At 46.3% G+C, this 15,487-nt stretch overlaps 4 protein-coding genes across 4 annotated transcripts; 3 read left to right on the top strand and 1 right to left on the bottom strand.

Moving 5' to 3' along the window:
* Positions 1-962: 962 nt before the first annotated feature.
* On the bottom strand, positions 963-3,592 carry BDV27DRAFT_127208 (uncharacterized protein). Its single transcript, XM_032066711.1, has 2 exons — positions 1,791-3,592; positions 963-1,732 (listed from the first exon to the last, which is right to left on the bottom strand). Exons 1-2 carry the CDS (start codon positions 2,907-2,909, stop codon positions 1,289-1,291), a joined length of 1,563 nt encoding a protein of 520 aa, XP_031928357.1. The 5' UTR covers positions 2,910-3,592; the 3' UTR covers positions 963-1,288.
* Positions 3,593-4,239: 647 nt separating this feature from the next.
* BDV27DRAFT_127207 (TFIIIC subunit 6 family protein) lies at positions 4,240-6,058 on the top strand. Its single transcript, XM_032066710.1, has 2 exons — positions 4,240-4,521; positions 4,623-6,058. Exons 1-2 carry the CDS (start codon positions 4,405-4,407, stop codon positions 5,430-5,432), a joined length of 927 nt encoding a protein of 308 aa, XP_031928356.1. The 5' UTR covers positions 4,240-4,404; the 3' UTR covers positions 5,433-6,058.
* A 4,620-nt stretch (positions 6,059-10,678) lies between these two features.
* BDV27DRAFT_127203 (glutamate dehydrogenase (NAD(+))) lies at positions 10,679-15,219 on the top strand. Its single transcript, XM_032066709.1, has 5 exons — positions 10,679-11,089; positions 11,280-11,658; positions 11,735-14,568; positions 14,623-14,723; positions 14,784-15,219. Exons 2-5 carry the CDS (start codon positions 11,340-11,342, stop codon positions 14,815-14,817), a joined length of 3,288 nt encoding a protein of 1,095 aa, XP_031928354.1. The 5' UTR covers positions 10,679-11,089; positions 11,280-11,339; the 3' UTR covers positions 14,818-15,219.
* On the top strand, positions 14,548-15,219 carry BDV27DRAFT_127202 (uncharacterized protein). Its single transcript, XM_032066708.1, has 2 exons — positions 14,548-14,723; positions 14,784-15,219. The coding sequence occupies exon 2, from the start codon at positions 14,914-14,916 to the stop codon at positions 15,097-15,099; it is 186 nt and encodes a 61-aa protein (XP_031928355.1). The 5' UTR covers positions 14,548-14,723; positions 14,784-14,913; the 3' UTR covers positions 15,100-15,219.
* Positions 15,220-15,487: the final 268 nt, after the last annotated feature.

Here is a 15,487-nt window from a genome sequence, read left to right as displayed (position 1 = left end):
TTTTTTTACTTTCCCCTTTTCTTTTCGTTTCTTTTTGTTCTTTCTCTTATCTAGACTACCTCAATCGGGCAACCACTGAAGTTGATATGAATCTGAAAGAATTACACTCGGGTGATTTGACTACTTGCTGCCGGGAAACTTGGGAAGGGAGTTTTGAAAGGGTGGGAGTCTGGGACTTCGTTGGGGTTTAATACTTTGTGTGATTTGATTCGGCGTTTCGTCGTCGCCAGGCTGTGACGTTCGTTTGGGGGTTTATCTCATTGCATCAGACTTTTTCCTTTGAGCATTCTCTTTTTATCTGGCATCTTTTCTTTTAGCTCTCCATGTCTGTTCGATTTGGCGTTTTAAGTGGGTACGCCTGGGATTCCCGATCAAACTGTTGCTCTCATACCTTTGCTTTGTTTCAGTCAAATCCTTCCTACCGTATTTTCTTCTTCTGCTAGTTCCTTGGGTGTTCGTTCAATGAAGTCTTGCTAGCGTTGTCAATCCTTCAGCTGCTCATGCTTTCCTATTTATTCCCTCCCACCTTTGCTTTTTCATTCCGTCTCTATACCGATCTTCTCTGTTCTGGTGTTGCTTGACATAGCTCTCTCTGAATATCCCATCTATTATTCCGATAATGGATATATAATTACCGCAATCCATACCCTTTTGAACAAGATAGGCCTCCATGTATGCTTTCCGAACTTTGGATGTCCGCGACCGTCCAATCAGTGTTGAATGCGGATTCCCGCGCCTTCAGAATTTAGACCTCTGGACTTTACGAAATGAGATATCTTTGTTGACCACTTCATGATGACCCCCATGCTGCCAAGTCCATATGTGACAAGCAGAAAATGTCCGTACCCAGCCAAGTGGCCGTTTGTCAATCAAAAAGTGCCGTAGACCATTAGAACTAGCATATGGACGTCAATCTTGGGGCTGCATCCCATGTCTACGCCGAGCGATTTAAGAGTAACTCATCCAATAGTAATTGTTTATTCATCGACTCAGTTATCTATTCAGTCCCAGCCCGCTTTCGCCTTGTATAAGAAATCCAGAAATTGCGACCATCGATAACTCCATCCAGTGGAGAACTCCTACCAAGCTCCATCGTATGTAGTGGTTGTATATTCATCATCCATCGTAATTCATGCGCTTCAAACTCTTAACATCAAGTCAAGGGTCTACACAGTCAGGTACATGGAAACAGACGGGGTATATCCTACGATATAGCATGGAATCACCAAGGAAGAAAAGGAAAAAGCTGTGAACCAAGCCTTTAGGGCTTGTTAGCCCAAGAAATCCTTCAACAGTGGCTCCCTTTATCGGCACTAAGCCATCGCTTGGCCCTTGTGTGTTCCCCGATATAGTTCTTGATCACACAAGGCCCCTCGTCAGGCCCTTGACACACTTTGCGACGGTCTAAATGTTTAAACCGAGGACCAAGGGGCCCGTTCACATAATGATATTGACCCGCGAATCGGTATTGTCGACGATCTCCCAAAGGATAGAATTTGTCACCCCAATGACCATTGTAATAGAACCATTCTGTGGGTGAATCTGGGCTGAAAGTGGATGCAAGCAAGGTATCGTTGTCATAATCGTAGGTATATGAATGTGAGTTTAATAGAGGATCCCACAGCGGGCCGCGGTCCGTCTGATCATGAAGGAGGCCCCATGGCAGAATATAGTCGTGGATGCCAGGAGTCGCGTACATGGCATGGGTTCCTAGCGCTGAGTAGATGACCGGCTAATAATATCGGTTAGTGGCAATAGTAAATGCATGTTCTCAAGGAACTTTGACTTACTCGTTCGCCAATCTTTTCAACGGCTTCATAACTATATGCTTCGCCGGCGCTATGGGCACTGAAGAAGAGTGCTTTGGGCTTACCATGGTGGAATCGCACGAGACAGTGTTCCCAATCGCCGACATGGTTCCCAAATCGCACATTCAGAACTACATTCCCCAGGTTGAAGCTATAGAAATAGAACCAAAAAGCGTCGATGACACCGTTGCCTTTGTCCATTACGATCAGCACAGCTGGCGCATTACTGTGGCCCCCAGTTCGCTCCGTACGGATGGGCTCCCCACCATACCGTTTCCGAAGTTCGTCCCGAACATGCTCGTCTTCTAGATTTAAATAGCCGAGCTTATCCGGAGTCCTATTACCTTCTCTATCTTGTACAGTTTGGCTTGTATCGTACCACTTAGCTCTCTCTTCCGGTGTGTCGCCCGGGATATCCCCATCAATTCGGCCGTCCCAATCGGCCCAGGACTGCGCCACATCGCCATCTTCAGGAGGGTCGGGTATGTTTTTCTCTCCCTCCATCCAGGATGGGAGATCTTCAACGTTGTCATTACTCGTTAAAAATATGTAGTGCCCTTCTTGGAATTGATTTAATTGGTCAAGATCCTGCAGGGTCGGATGGTCTTGTTGTGAGCGGACTGGTGTATAATTCAGCATTGGGGTTGTGTGATAGAGGTGCTCAGCGATATCACCAGGCCAGAACTGTTCGCCTGAAAACAAGTGGACGAGAGGCGCATATCGGAAAATGTAGTCTGGAATTTCTCGACGAGACCTTTCTGATTCGTCCCAAGCGGTGTCCGAAAGGTTGCCCCCGTTCGACCAGAACGCCCTCCAGGAAGTAGAATTAGACTTCGCTGGTGAGAGAGTCTCTGATACAAGCTTATGCTGGCCGAAACGGGGGCGGACCGCGTGGTAATGCGCAGTACCACAAAGCCCTAGCCACCGACAGGCTTTCCGATCAAACCACGAATGCGAGGAAGCAATCCAGCGGGCCTCGTCTTTATCTTCAGCAGACCAGATAAAAACCGAGGGGTTCACGATCCGGATCAAGCTATTGATTGAAATGTATGCGATCAGTGATGAAAGGATAGCAATTGCGGCGGTAGCTCTTTGTACCATCTGCTGGCGGAAGTTAGGTGGAGCCGCGAGGTCGGAATGATTAGAACGTGACGGATCGCGGAAAGCAAGCCCGACCTCGTTAGAATTAGTAGCAGCAGGCGCTGCAGAGCGTAGAAAAGTGGTGACACTGGTGGTGTTGACAGATTCCCTGACCGCAATAGCACCGCTACTAGGCTGAGATAAGGCCGTAACACTCAAGGCAGCGTCCTCAGAGCGAGGTGAAGAAAGTAAAGAACAAGGCGCATGAGACCACGCCGTGGCAGGACTATAGATGACCAGTACCAAGATATGGAAGCAATAAAGCCAGGCAGCCAGACCTGGAGACAGAGGTGAAGGAGAAAGGGACACTATAAGGGAAGCGCGCAGGCATTATTGCTCCGTCAGCAGCGGTCGGGAACAGCAGTGAGAAGAATAGCATGACTACTGAGAGCAGTAAAAGACCAAGAGGGATGGGATTGACACTAAGGTGGTGAACGACGGGTATGAATGAATTGTCCACTAAGAGGGCCAGACCGGGAATGACGGAAGAGGATTAGATAATGGATGATCATAGCATGGAAGGTGACGGATGCATCTTTTCAGATCAGCAGCACTAAACTAACTCCCTTGCTTCCGCGTACTGCCGAATCAATCAGGAAACGTAGGACGGAAGGGACGGAAGCAGTTGGCAAGTATAATCAATTAGTCGTGTAAACTACTTACTTGGCATGGTCTTGGTGGAGATCTGGATCGGAATGGAGACAAACAACAGCAGCAACCAGCAAAAGGACTGCTTGGAGTTGAATAAGGCTGAACCGGGAGGGGGAAGAGGAGGCAAGAAAGGAACAAACAGCACACAGTAAATTCAAGGGTGGAGATGATGAGGTCATCATCAAAGGTTGATCATTTCTTCTCAAGGAAGATAAACAAGCTACTGTGTATGGGTGGATGGAATTGAGTAGTACTAGTACTACCTAATACGTCCAGTAGTAAACGGAGGTACATACATATGTATGGAGATGTGAGAAAGATGATGATGTGTAGTTTAGTAATTGTTGGCTTATGATGCCTTAATTAGTGGGATCTATCTTTTCAAAAAAATGTGATTCTTTCTTTCTTTCTTTTTTTTTTTCTTCTACAAAACAGATTAATTAGTTGATTGATTCAAGGATTCGATAATTCTACCGGTAAGTAGTATGTAAAAAACTACACTATACAATTATACTTAGTACAGTCACCGCCTGTTTGATTAACAAGGCTAGACTAAAAAGAGGCTTAATTGAACTTAAAACTACTTGAACCTGACGAAGTACAACAACTCAAAACGCGGGCCGATCTTCCCACGGACCCCGTGGATTCATTTTCTTGCCAACTACTAGTAGTAATTAGCAAACCCCTCCACGTCACACCAATCACACTACCTTTACCACTTCCCATTGTAATTTTGGATGGATACTGCCACTCGTCCTCCACACCGAATAATCCATTGGTTCTGGAAAGACTATCTAATCTCGCCATGCATCCTCACTCGGAGCCTACATTGGTCCTGGATCCCGCCATGCTAATGGACTCAACATTACCGGACGAGGAGGGTTCCGATTATGAGTACGAATACGATGAAAATGAGACGGAGGTACGTTTTAAATCTACAAAATCTTGTCGCGATTTATCACTCTGCATATCTCTCTCACACTCACCCTAATTTGTGTCCAGCTGACCAGAAGTCGCACATAGACCTTCTATCTTAACCTCGACCTCACCTCTTCTCATGGTCCCATCCGATCCCCTCGACGACGTGCGGACCTTGCGACGGATTCTTCATCAGCTGCGGCTACTCCCGGTCTATCATCTGTCTCCGTCCACCGTCCCCGAAGCGATGAGATTGATTCGGCTTTGGCAAGCACCGAGTCTGACAATAGCCCCGCAGACGGGTTACAAATTTTAGGCCTTCACACCCACAATCCCGTCGTCTCATACCAGAATCAAGTTTTCAGCTGCTCCTGGGCCGATCAAATTGGCACCGAGTTACACTTCACGCACCCCGAGCCTGAACCTCAACCTGCAGGGCCAGAACCTGAAACCGCAACTGCCCGAGTTGTTCCGTTAAAGCTTGATAAGACCTTCAGCCTCATAGCTGCTAACAATGTCAAGATTCTAGGGCGCAGGGCGAACCTTATCTCCAGTGCGGGCCCTGTCCAGCATGCGCTCTACTCAGGTGATGCACTAGACATGACGGGAGGGGCAACCCGCAAAGCGGGGCCTCAAACAAACCAGGCTCTGTTTTTAGAAAGATTGAGGAGCATCAAGCAAGTCAGGGGGGAGACAGACACTGTTCGCACCGTTTTCAGTCTAAAAAGGGCTCAGAATCTCGAAGAGCGGTTGCGCGGTTGGGCGCGGACAGAAGAACAATTGGCCGAGATTCAGCAGCTTAACGATGCCGCGCTTCAAGGCAATTCCGATGCCATAGCAGAACTGGAGAATATCTACAATCAACTTGGTGCTCAGGATCCTGCGTCGTTCGAAGAATCGCTCCAACAGCGTTGAGCATGCCCCAAGGCGGTCATCCTATGAACTTCAAAAACCCTGCCAATTCGGTCGCCACTGGTACATATCATACGTTACGTCACGTATATTCTCCGAGCTAGCAATCTAAAACAAGCAATTTGCGGGGGCTTAGGATACCACATAAGATGCACACCCCCGACCGATGACGAACATGAACAGATCGATTGCTTTAGCTCTTAAATCACTTCGGCCTTGGCACGAAGTCGTTGAAACGGGTCTCAGGTCGTTCCTAACGACCTAGGTGACTTCTCTTCACCAGTTTACTGGTGGTGTACCTCCATGGTAACCAATGTGCAGCGTGGCATCTGACACATGTTAAGAAATGTCTAAAGGCTACTATGCGTGGTATACTAGGCCCGAGCCTGCCGATTGAGACGGTTATACGATGCGCTTCATAGTGGTTTGCCAGATTAACCACTAAATTATACAACCGTGTTGTTTCAGAATTCAAGGATAAGAAGAACCTGTACTTTTCTAGGGGTAATGGTCATGCCACTCTCATAATGTAGTATCTGTCGTATGCCATGCGTTGAAGTTTGGGCGGGAAAGAGGACAAAGAAAGAAATAAATATAAAATAAAATAAAAACAAATTCTGCTTTTCAAACTCCGTATCTAAACAAACCTAGTATTCGAAAAGAATTTTGAGCGATATCAGCAAATCTAGTTATTGGCGCTCGGGGGCAAGCTTATAAGCTGAGCTGCATCCCCATCATAAATATTCTCAGCAAAATGGGTAGTGAGACCCCAATATCTTCAGACTAGGCACGTTTACTCGAACCCCGGAGAGCAAGTAGGTTCCTTGATCCCACGGGTGAGGGAGGTGGCGGCGGAAGGGGTTATTGCAGGCCCAGGTGAGGTCGGGGCTCGAGATGGACAGACTCGGGCGCCTAAGTCACTGCCTTGATAGCGCGTGAGATATCCTGAGTAACAGTGAACGGAGTGAGTATAGTTGGTTGGTTGCGAGGCTGGGAGATGGGGGATGTCATTCTGCTGCTTAGTGATTTATGTATGATTCAGATTAGTTTTATTACCACAGCCGTATCTCGGCAATGGGTGTGGGCGGATTGTTGGGTGGGTGATAGTTGATGAGGTAAACTCTTGGGTAAAGGTTCTTGACGAAAGTATAAGCTGTGATCTCTCCATGTGAGTCCTGTACAAGATCCAGATTCCCGGAGAATGAAGCTATAGAACTCCCTATAGACTGATTTAAAGAGCAGCTGAAGGTTCACGAACTATTAGTACACTAATATACGGACTATCTACCCTGGTGCAGAAATATCATGATAGGTACTAGTAGGTGGTGTGGCCTTGACTAAAAGAAGTAGATACTTACTACAGAGGTTTGTATAGACGTTTTATCGTATTGAAGGGGTAGGCTGACAGTCATCAAACCGAGGCAATTAACTCGTGACGAAACGGAAAATAAGCTACTAAGAATTGAGGGATAAGCAGAGAGTTAAACTGAGAGTTGCGAAGTCAGAAAGAAGCCGTTATTATGCCTACTATGTACATTAGGTCGGAGATATATACTATTATTTCGCAGAGGAAAAGGGAAAGGGTAAGCACAACCATACTAATCAAGCAAACAAAGATATATAACAGCCTCTGTATATTGTCACCCCTTTACTATTGGTTTGGTTAGTTCATTCCTTTGCCCGTTGATGATCGTCATATCATAGTCCAGAAAAAGAAGAAACAGAGACTAACCTTACCACCTCACCATGTCTTATCCCGGTTCCAGTGGCATCCTTGCCATAACGACGGGGTGAAAGGGCGGGAATTGGGGAAACAACAAGGTCAAACGAAGTACAGAACATTGTGGACCTGGTAAAAAAGTATTATGGGGAACATACGTATGCATGGAGCGGAAAATTTGGAGAGCATGAAGAGGGAAAGGAAACAATGGAGTGGAGGGATCACTACTGCACAGTAAATGCTTTCAGCCAAATTGATTCAAGACTTAGGGATCTGATGGGGTTTAGGCTTTATTCCATCGATCCTTTATGCAAAACGGTTGAGGGTGAGAGAATGAATCTCTTACTATGCATAATCTGATTTATAATAAGCGAATGTTTCAGTACACAGATGTCTTCAATGCATTTTATTCGCAAGTGTGGATTCTTATAGTAGTGTTCGATTTTTCTGCAATTCTATCCTAGTAGTTTGTATCTGTAAGTTTCATAGATTTGGTAAATCGGGTGATGTTTGCGTTTACTCATAGCTCACCGCTACTAGTTATGAACAGCTACTAAGGCCAATAAGAAACACATGATACTGTCGTATCTTAGCATCTTGGAGCCGAGTCTACGGAGTAAACCAAATGGTTTCCCGCCCCACCTCTCCTTACTTTTTCTTTCTCTTCCTTCCTCCCCCTGTGTCGATTTTTCTGCCTTTTTTACTCCCCAAAGAAGAATTTCATGATAGTCTCTGTTTTCATCCCAAAGGGAGTCAGAGGTTCCACCTAAACTATTAAGGATCATTCCTTGATACTTGCCAAAGACTACTCCTTACTAGTAAGAATACTGACTGCACTTACCCCCTACAACACACAGTTATTATGCCGTTAGAAATAATCCTGTCCAAATACCCGCTAACCCTGAGTTAGCTAGCAGTGATTTTATTGCTTAAGCCTACAGTATCTTCTACTCTTATACTTACTAGCTATCTAATTACCTTGTCGGTTCACTGCATAAGCACTCGTGGCCGGGCAGAGGCGGAGAGTCTGTCCATAACGCAAGCTGCACCACTAACATTAGACCTGGTTGAGCATCGTTCAATGAGCATCCTTCCAGAGATAGTTTAAGAGTAAATCGAAGGATACCTCTCACGACTGCATATGTCCTAAGACCACATCACCAGGCATAATTGTATAGTTCTATCAAAATGGCACTAGCCATGATGGGTGTATTCGGTAGCAGGATACCACATGAAAGTTTTACACTACTGCCTAAGGTAGATATGCATTTCATACTTGGCAGAATTGTACCTTATCTTTGATGTATACATACAGGTTTAGGCCAATCCTTGGCCTGACCTTCTTATCTCTGATAGATTTTACGCTTATCAAACCCTTCCAAAGCCAGTCTTTCAAATACAACATTTGATTCCAAGATTCTTCGTAGTGGTTTCATTGGTCCTTCAGTCGAGTAATCTGCTCAGTTCCAACAGGAATAAAGGGAAAAAAGGAAAGGAAGGACGAAAAAGCCACCTGGACATCATTATACCTAATCTCTTGAACAGATAGACTCTGCATTTGTCAGATTGCACCATCCCAAACCGTCCCTCGCAATACCAGCGTCTTGAATAAAAAATGTTTCCATGCATACCTGTATGATGTCGGCTTAATACGAGTTCGCCGATGTTGACAATCAGTTCCTTTTCTTGCAAATGCCGGTGAAACAGTTATTGTTAAATGATATGCACGAGCATTGGGTTCTCTGCCAATCATTGGCTTATCCCCTTGCCTTGTATGAATCATCAGTTCAAGTACTTCTACTTGGAGTGGCTGATCACGTCATCGCATAACCGAATTTTCTAGACCGTCCAGAATTTTGCCGATTCGGTCGCGTTGTGGCACTGTGGATGTATGTTGGAGAAATTAGATAAGGGTTTGCTGGAGATTACCTCATAAGTCCATACTGCCCCTTCAACAGTGAGGTAAGTGGAGACCCCGAGCACAAGAGTCCAGACACTGAGCCGTGACGGGCGAGAGCCTAAACGAACCCCGCCTTCGTACCCAGCTGTTCCTAATGTCTGTGACTCTGTGGGCGAGGTTTCCATGGGGTAATAGCATGGGGTAGAATTGAGCCATTTTAATAATGGGAACGGGACCTTGGAGACCACACTGAATACGATGCAGCGGGATTGGACTGAGCGGATTCACCCCGCAAATCACTAGTACTGGATAGGCCATTGATCCAGGTACGGATCATGGTTGGGATCGACTAACCCCGCAGTATCGTGAAAAACTCTGACCCGTGACTTCTTTTTTTTTTTTTTTTTCCCTCCATTTTCTTCTGCGGCCGAAGATTCTGAGAGGTCCCATGATTTGATCCCATTCTGTAGGTAGCATCTTTCTTCCCATTCTGCTTACGGAGTATAATCTAGTAAATTCAACATATTGTGTTCTTCTGATCATATGATATGATATACTAGTATCAATCAACCAATCTCTCTCTGTCCTATTCCATCTCTGCCTACTCTTTTACCTCCTGCAGAAAGATTTCATCATTCAAACGCACATTGACCAAATAGAAGTATAGGTAAAAAGACACAAAGTACGTCGCTCAACCGACACTGCCTAACAATCTATCGGTTACGAAATTGCGGCATTTTCTGAATCAGTTATTACGCAGGAGAATCATGCAGAATCGATTGCATGCAACAGGCGTCGATGATGATTTGCAGGTCACTAGCCACCATGACACACCAAATTGCCTTTTCCAGACATACAGCCCTACTAAGTGGAGAGCTACGCACAAGGGGATAAATCCACAAGACCGGGGGCCAAGGCGTCTCTTGTCAGCTGACTAACAGGCCCCCTAACTACCTACGGAGTATATGTTTCTTATCACCAACTGAAAATTATCTAGTACTCGGTAAGTGTTACTGTAGATATTTTTATATATGAAATAGTTATCCTCAATATCTCGGGTTATTCTCTTCTTGTCAACCACTAATCTACTAGGTAGTAGCAGCACTACTTGTGCCTAAGGCAGGTGCTGGCCGAGCCACACTGAGACGTTGAGGCAATTTTTTTTCCAATTTTAGCTTTGGGTAGCCAATCACGTCTCTCCGATGCGGTATTTTTTCTTCTTGCCTCATTCGCGCTACAGCAGCACTATCCCTGAATTGGAATAAGAGCCCCTAAAACTTGGCAAAAACCTTGGTACTGTCAGTACCAGCAAAATTCAGAGATCAAAAAAAGAAAGAAGCGAAAAGAAAAGAAAAATCGAAAGGTCTAAGGAGAGAATGCTAGAAAAGTCAAAGACAATGAGATATATCAAGATACATAGAGATACGTATCTGGAAAGGGAGGGAAATCAGAAAGGTGTGTAAAACTGGGATTCATTTCACTGTCAGTTGGGGCAACGTGGCGGCTACATGCAGGACTCATGGCCACACCGCACTAAACCCATCAATCAACCCGATCCACATATAGGATCCACTTCATACAAGGATGGGCGTCAGATCAACAATTCGAGACTCTTATCCACTCTTTCCCAGACAGGACTGACTGCCCCGGACCGGTCCCCGTGCCTGGCCGATCGCATAGAGCCGGGTATGATCTCAGCAATCAATGTTTAGCTTATAAGCACTTGAAGCCCGCTGCCGTTCCTGTGAGTTTTCGATTATAGATAGGATCATATAAGAAATATTCCTCTCTCTTTACCCCATATTCATATCATCTTTGATATCTCCATACCCCAGTTGTTGACAGTCCCACCCCGGTGAGGTGTCGGTTGCATGGCTTGTACCAAGAAGTAAAGTGACTTCTCACTTCTCGTCTTTCTCGATAAGCTTCTATGCTGAAGGAGCTTTTCTTGCTTTTGTTTTTGGTCAATTAGATCCAAGGTAGTAGAGCAAAATCATAAAAAGAATCAAGCAAGGAGGACTTTTCTCTCGTCGTTTTAAGGTATGTACGTCCGTTTTGAGATCGGGCGCGGTCCACCCGATGTCTTTTCTATCGTTGCCAGTCCCTGCACCCTGCCCCAGCCGTTCTTATCTCTACCCAAACCCGCCCCTCCAATGAGCATTCTTTTTGAGATGGTGCGCCACAGCCCTTCTCCCACCCTATGACTAACTCCTCTTGACGTCTTCATCAGCGCGTCGTATCCCTTTCCCCTCTCAATTGAACATCGTCCGGAGCACTTTATTTAAACACCATGGTGTCTTCTACTGCTTCTTCATCCCCACAGCCGGATGGGTACCTCAATGGCGCCAACACTCTGCCCGTGCGCCCAGGCCCCAAGCTCTACGGCAGTAATGATGGCGCTCAATCTGGCGCTGGAACTCCCATTGGATTCCAGAGACATCCTCATAACAAGCTGCTTGAGAATGTAGCCGGATCAAATGTGCGCCAACCGTCACCTCAACCCACTCATCTGGGCTTCCCCGGCGGTGGCCTGCACCGAATCTTGTCAGAGGAGGATCCGGGCTATATTGCTGCCAAGTTCGAAGGGAAAGAGAAGCAAATGGAACAGGGTAAGTCTCGCTCGCTTTTCAACCCGCTATTTATGACACTGGAGGTTCTCTTCCTTCTGCTAACTGCATTTCTTAGTTATGGACCAGCTGGAAAGCAAAGGCTTTATTCCGACGGAATTTGTCGCTGGAGAAGCCGAATGGTTTTACAACCAGCTTGGGATTGATGATACATACTTCCAAACCGAGACCGTTGATGCTATCGTCACGCAGATCCTTTCTCTCTATGCTGCCAAGGTTGCAGCGTACGCTCGTGATGATAAGAAGCTCGAGATCCGTTTAGATAAGGAAGCTGAAGATCATGCGGTCTACATTGACACAAGCAAGCCCGGCATCACGTCGGTCGACGGCCCTCGATATGAGCAGAGAATTGAAAAGAAATATGTAAACGGCTCCACACCTGGTAACAGCTATCGGGTTGAGACCTTCCGTTCGCCAACGCCAATCCCTGGGGACGATGGCCAGCAACTCCGGTGCTACTTTGTTTACAAGTGCCAGTTCGTTAACCCTAACCCGGGTCCGAATGAAACGAACATTGATATTATCGGTGAAAAGAGATTCTTGCAAAAGGCAACGGAAAATACAAAGGCCATCTATCAAGAAATCATCACGAATGCCGTTAACCGATCTGGTCCTGTCATTGAGATGTTTGAGATCGAGAAAAGTCGCGAAAAAAGGCTGGTCATCGCTTATCGTCAGGGCTCTGCTATGGGTCTATTTAGTGCACTCTCTGATCTATACCACTACTACCGCCTGACAAGCTCTCGTAAATATTTGGAGAACTTTTCTAACGGCATCACGGTCATATCTCTCTATCTTCGCCCACTGAAAGATGCTGAAATCGCTGCTAAGTATCCTCCTATTGAGGCAGCTGTTCACCAGATTATCAAGGAGGTCTCTCTTCTCTACTGCATCCCCCAGAACAGATTCCAACATCATTTTGCAGTCGGTCGTCTTAGCTTGCAGGAGACCATCTATGCCCATTGTGCGTGGGTCTTTGTTCAACAGTTCCTTAATCGCTTGGGCTCTGAGTACACCTCTCTGACCGATGTTCTGGACTCCAATAACAGTGTCCACGCAGAACTGTTAGCCAAGATCAAGAAGAGGTTGCGTACCGAGACTTTCACATCCGACTATATCTCAGAGATCGTTAACAAGTACCCGGAACTCATCCACAAGCTCTACCTGGATTTTGCTAACACTCATTACGTTCAAACACGTGGTCCTGCCGAAGATGACTTTCTTCCCACCCTGAGCTATTTGCGCCTCCAGGTTGACGAAGTCCTCGATGGTGCGAAGCTGAAACAACTCATCTCAAGCACTGTGGCCAATGAACACGATGAGATGGTCATGAGCGCCTTTCGCGTGTTCAACGCCGCCATCCTCAAGACCAACTTCTTCACTCCCACTAAGGTGGCCCTTAGTTTCCGACTCAACCCAGATTTCCTGCCGGAGCACGAGTACCCTCAGCGTCTCTATGGCATGTTCCTAGTTATTAGCTCAGAGTTCCGAGGCTTCCATCTACGATTCCGGGATATCGCTCGTGGTGGCATTCGTATCGTCAAGAGCAGGAACAGAGAAGCCTACAGCATCAATGCTCGCTCACTGTTCGATGAAAATTACAATTTAGCCAACACCCAACAGCGCAAAAATAAAGACATCCCCGAAGGTGGTGCAAAGGGTGTGATACTCTTAGATGTAAACCATCAGGACAAAGCAGCTGTCGCTTTTGAGAAATACATTGACAGCATTCTTGATCTCCTCCTGCCTCCTGTCAGCCCAGGCATCAAAGACCCTATCGTTGACTTGCATGGAAAGGATGAGATTCTTTTCATGGGGCCCGACGAGAACACGGCCGAATTGGTCGACTGGGCTACAGAGCATGCAAGGAATCGTGGAGCTCCCTGGTGGAAGTCATTCTTTACCGGCAAGAGTCCCAAGCTGGGCGGTATCCCGCATGATACTTATGGCATGACGACCTTGTCTGTTCGTCAATATGTTCTTGGTATCTACCGGAAGTTGAAGATTGACCCCTCCACGGTTCGTAAGCTGCAAACCGGTGGCCCCGATGGTGACCTGGGATCAAACGAGATTCTTCTGGCCAACGAGAAATACACCGCTATCGTTGATGGTTCAGGTGTTATAGTTGATCCAAATGGTCTGGACCATGAGGAGCTGGTCCGACTTGCTAAGAAGCGCGTGACTATCTCCGAATTTGACTTGTCGAAACTCTCACCCCAGGGCTACCGCGTTCTGGTGGATGAGAGCAACGTAAAGTTGCCGAATGGCGAGTTCATCCACAATGGAATGATCTTCCGCAACACTTTCCATTTGCGCCGAGAACTTCCTTATGATGTTTTTGTCCCTTGTGGTGGACGACCCGAGTCCATTGATCTTTCTACTGTTGGAAAGCTTATTCATAACGGCAAATCCACCATCCCCTACATTGTCGAGGGTGCCAACTTGTTCATTACACAAGACAGTAAACTACGGCTCGAAAGGTCCGGCTGTATACTGTTTAAGGATGCATCAGCAAATAAGGGTGGTGTGACTTCGTCGTCATTAGAGGTCCTTGCGTCGTTGTCCTTCAATGACGAGGAGTTCGTCGAAAACATGTGTGTTCGTGAAGATGGCAGTGTTCCCACATTCTACCAGGATTATGTCAAGCAGGTTCAGGAAGTCATCAAGCAGAATGCCACCCTCGAGTTCGAGGCCATCTGGCGTGAACATGAGCAAACCGGCCTTCTCCGCAGCGTCCTCAGTGACCGTCTCAGTCTGGCTATTACCAAGCTTGATGAGGAATTACAGAAGACAGAGTTGTGGGACAATGTTGAACTTCGCCGCTCGGTTCTTGATGACGCTTTGCCTAAACTACTTTTGAACAAGATTGGTCTCGATACAATCTTGCAGCGGGTGAGTTTGAACTTTCACCGCCAGTATCAATTATAAAACTAACGAGACATGTAGGTTCCTGAGAACTACCTCCGGGCCATCTTTGGCAGCTACCTCGCAAGTCGGTTTGTATACGAGTATGGCAGCAACCCTAGCCAGTTCTCCTTCTTTGACTTGTATGTACATCGGTTTCACTAGCCCCAGTCACTGGTCCACTTTACTAATTATAACCATAGCATGACCAGGCGACTTTCCAAGGCCATGGCGTAACATGCTTTAGAAAGGCGGCGTGATGTTCCACGTTATGATATTGCATCTTCCGGGTTTATACATGACTGCACATAAGCAGTGCTACAAAAATTAATCATGGCAATCATGTCCATCGCATGTACGGGATACAAAAAAAAAAGAGTCACGAGTAATGAAGACTTAATACATCTCCATCCTGAGGGTTCGTTCTGCTTCAAACATAGATTTAAAGATCGTTTATATATTCATACACATACCATCAAGAGCGCGTTCAGGAGACCCCTTCCTCTCCCCTCTGTCTAATTGGTTTCTTTGCCAGAATGGCTTGGTTAAGGTGATCTGTTCCAGGGCCGTTATCTCTTAGGATTTGAGAAGCGTAAGGGTTGTGGCCCGATATAGTCATGATAATATACTAGTCTTAGTTTGGCTGCTGCGTCCTTTTTCCTGGTGTAACTGATAACCTCTAAAACCCCAGGGAGATACAAACTATGCTTAAAGCATAGGGAGAGTCTTCTAGCACCTTACAATAGGCAAAAGCATCAATTGAAACATAGGTATCGGAGCAGCCTACTGTAGTCCACAATACATGGTTTTCGTAGTGAGTGCGGCAAATTGATCTTGTGTTGGAAATATTCTATCACTGATATGAGACTGATAGTGAGCTCTGGCTACGCATGGAGGTGGCCAGAAG

The sequence above is a fragment of the Aspergillus caelatus genome (assembly GCF_009193585.1).
Source record: "Aspergillus caelatus strain CBS 763.97 unplaced genomic scaffold BDV27scaffold_72, whole genome shotgun sequence".
Classification (NCBI taxonomy): domain Eukaryota; kingdom Fungi; phylum Ascomycota; class Eurotiomycetes; order Eurotiales; family Aspergillaceae; genus Aspergillus; species Aspergillus caelatus.
Note: the sequence above shows the minus strand (reverse complement) of the source record. Positions and strands in the feature narration are given on the sequence as shown.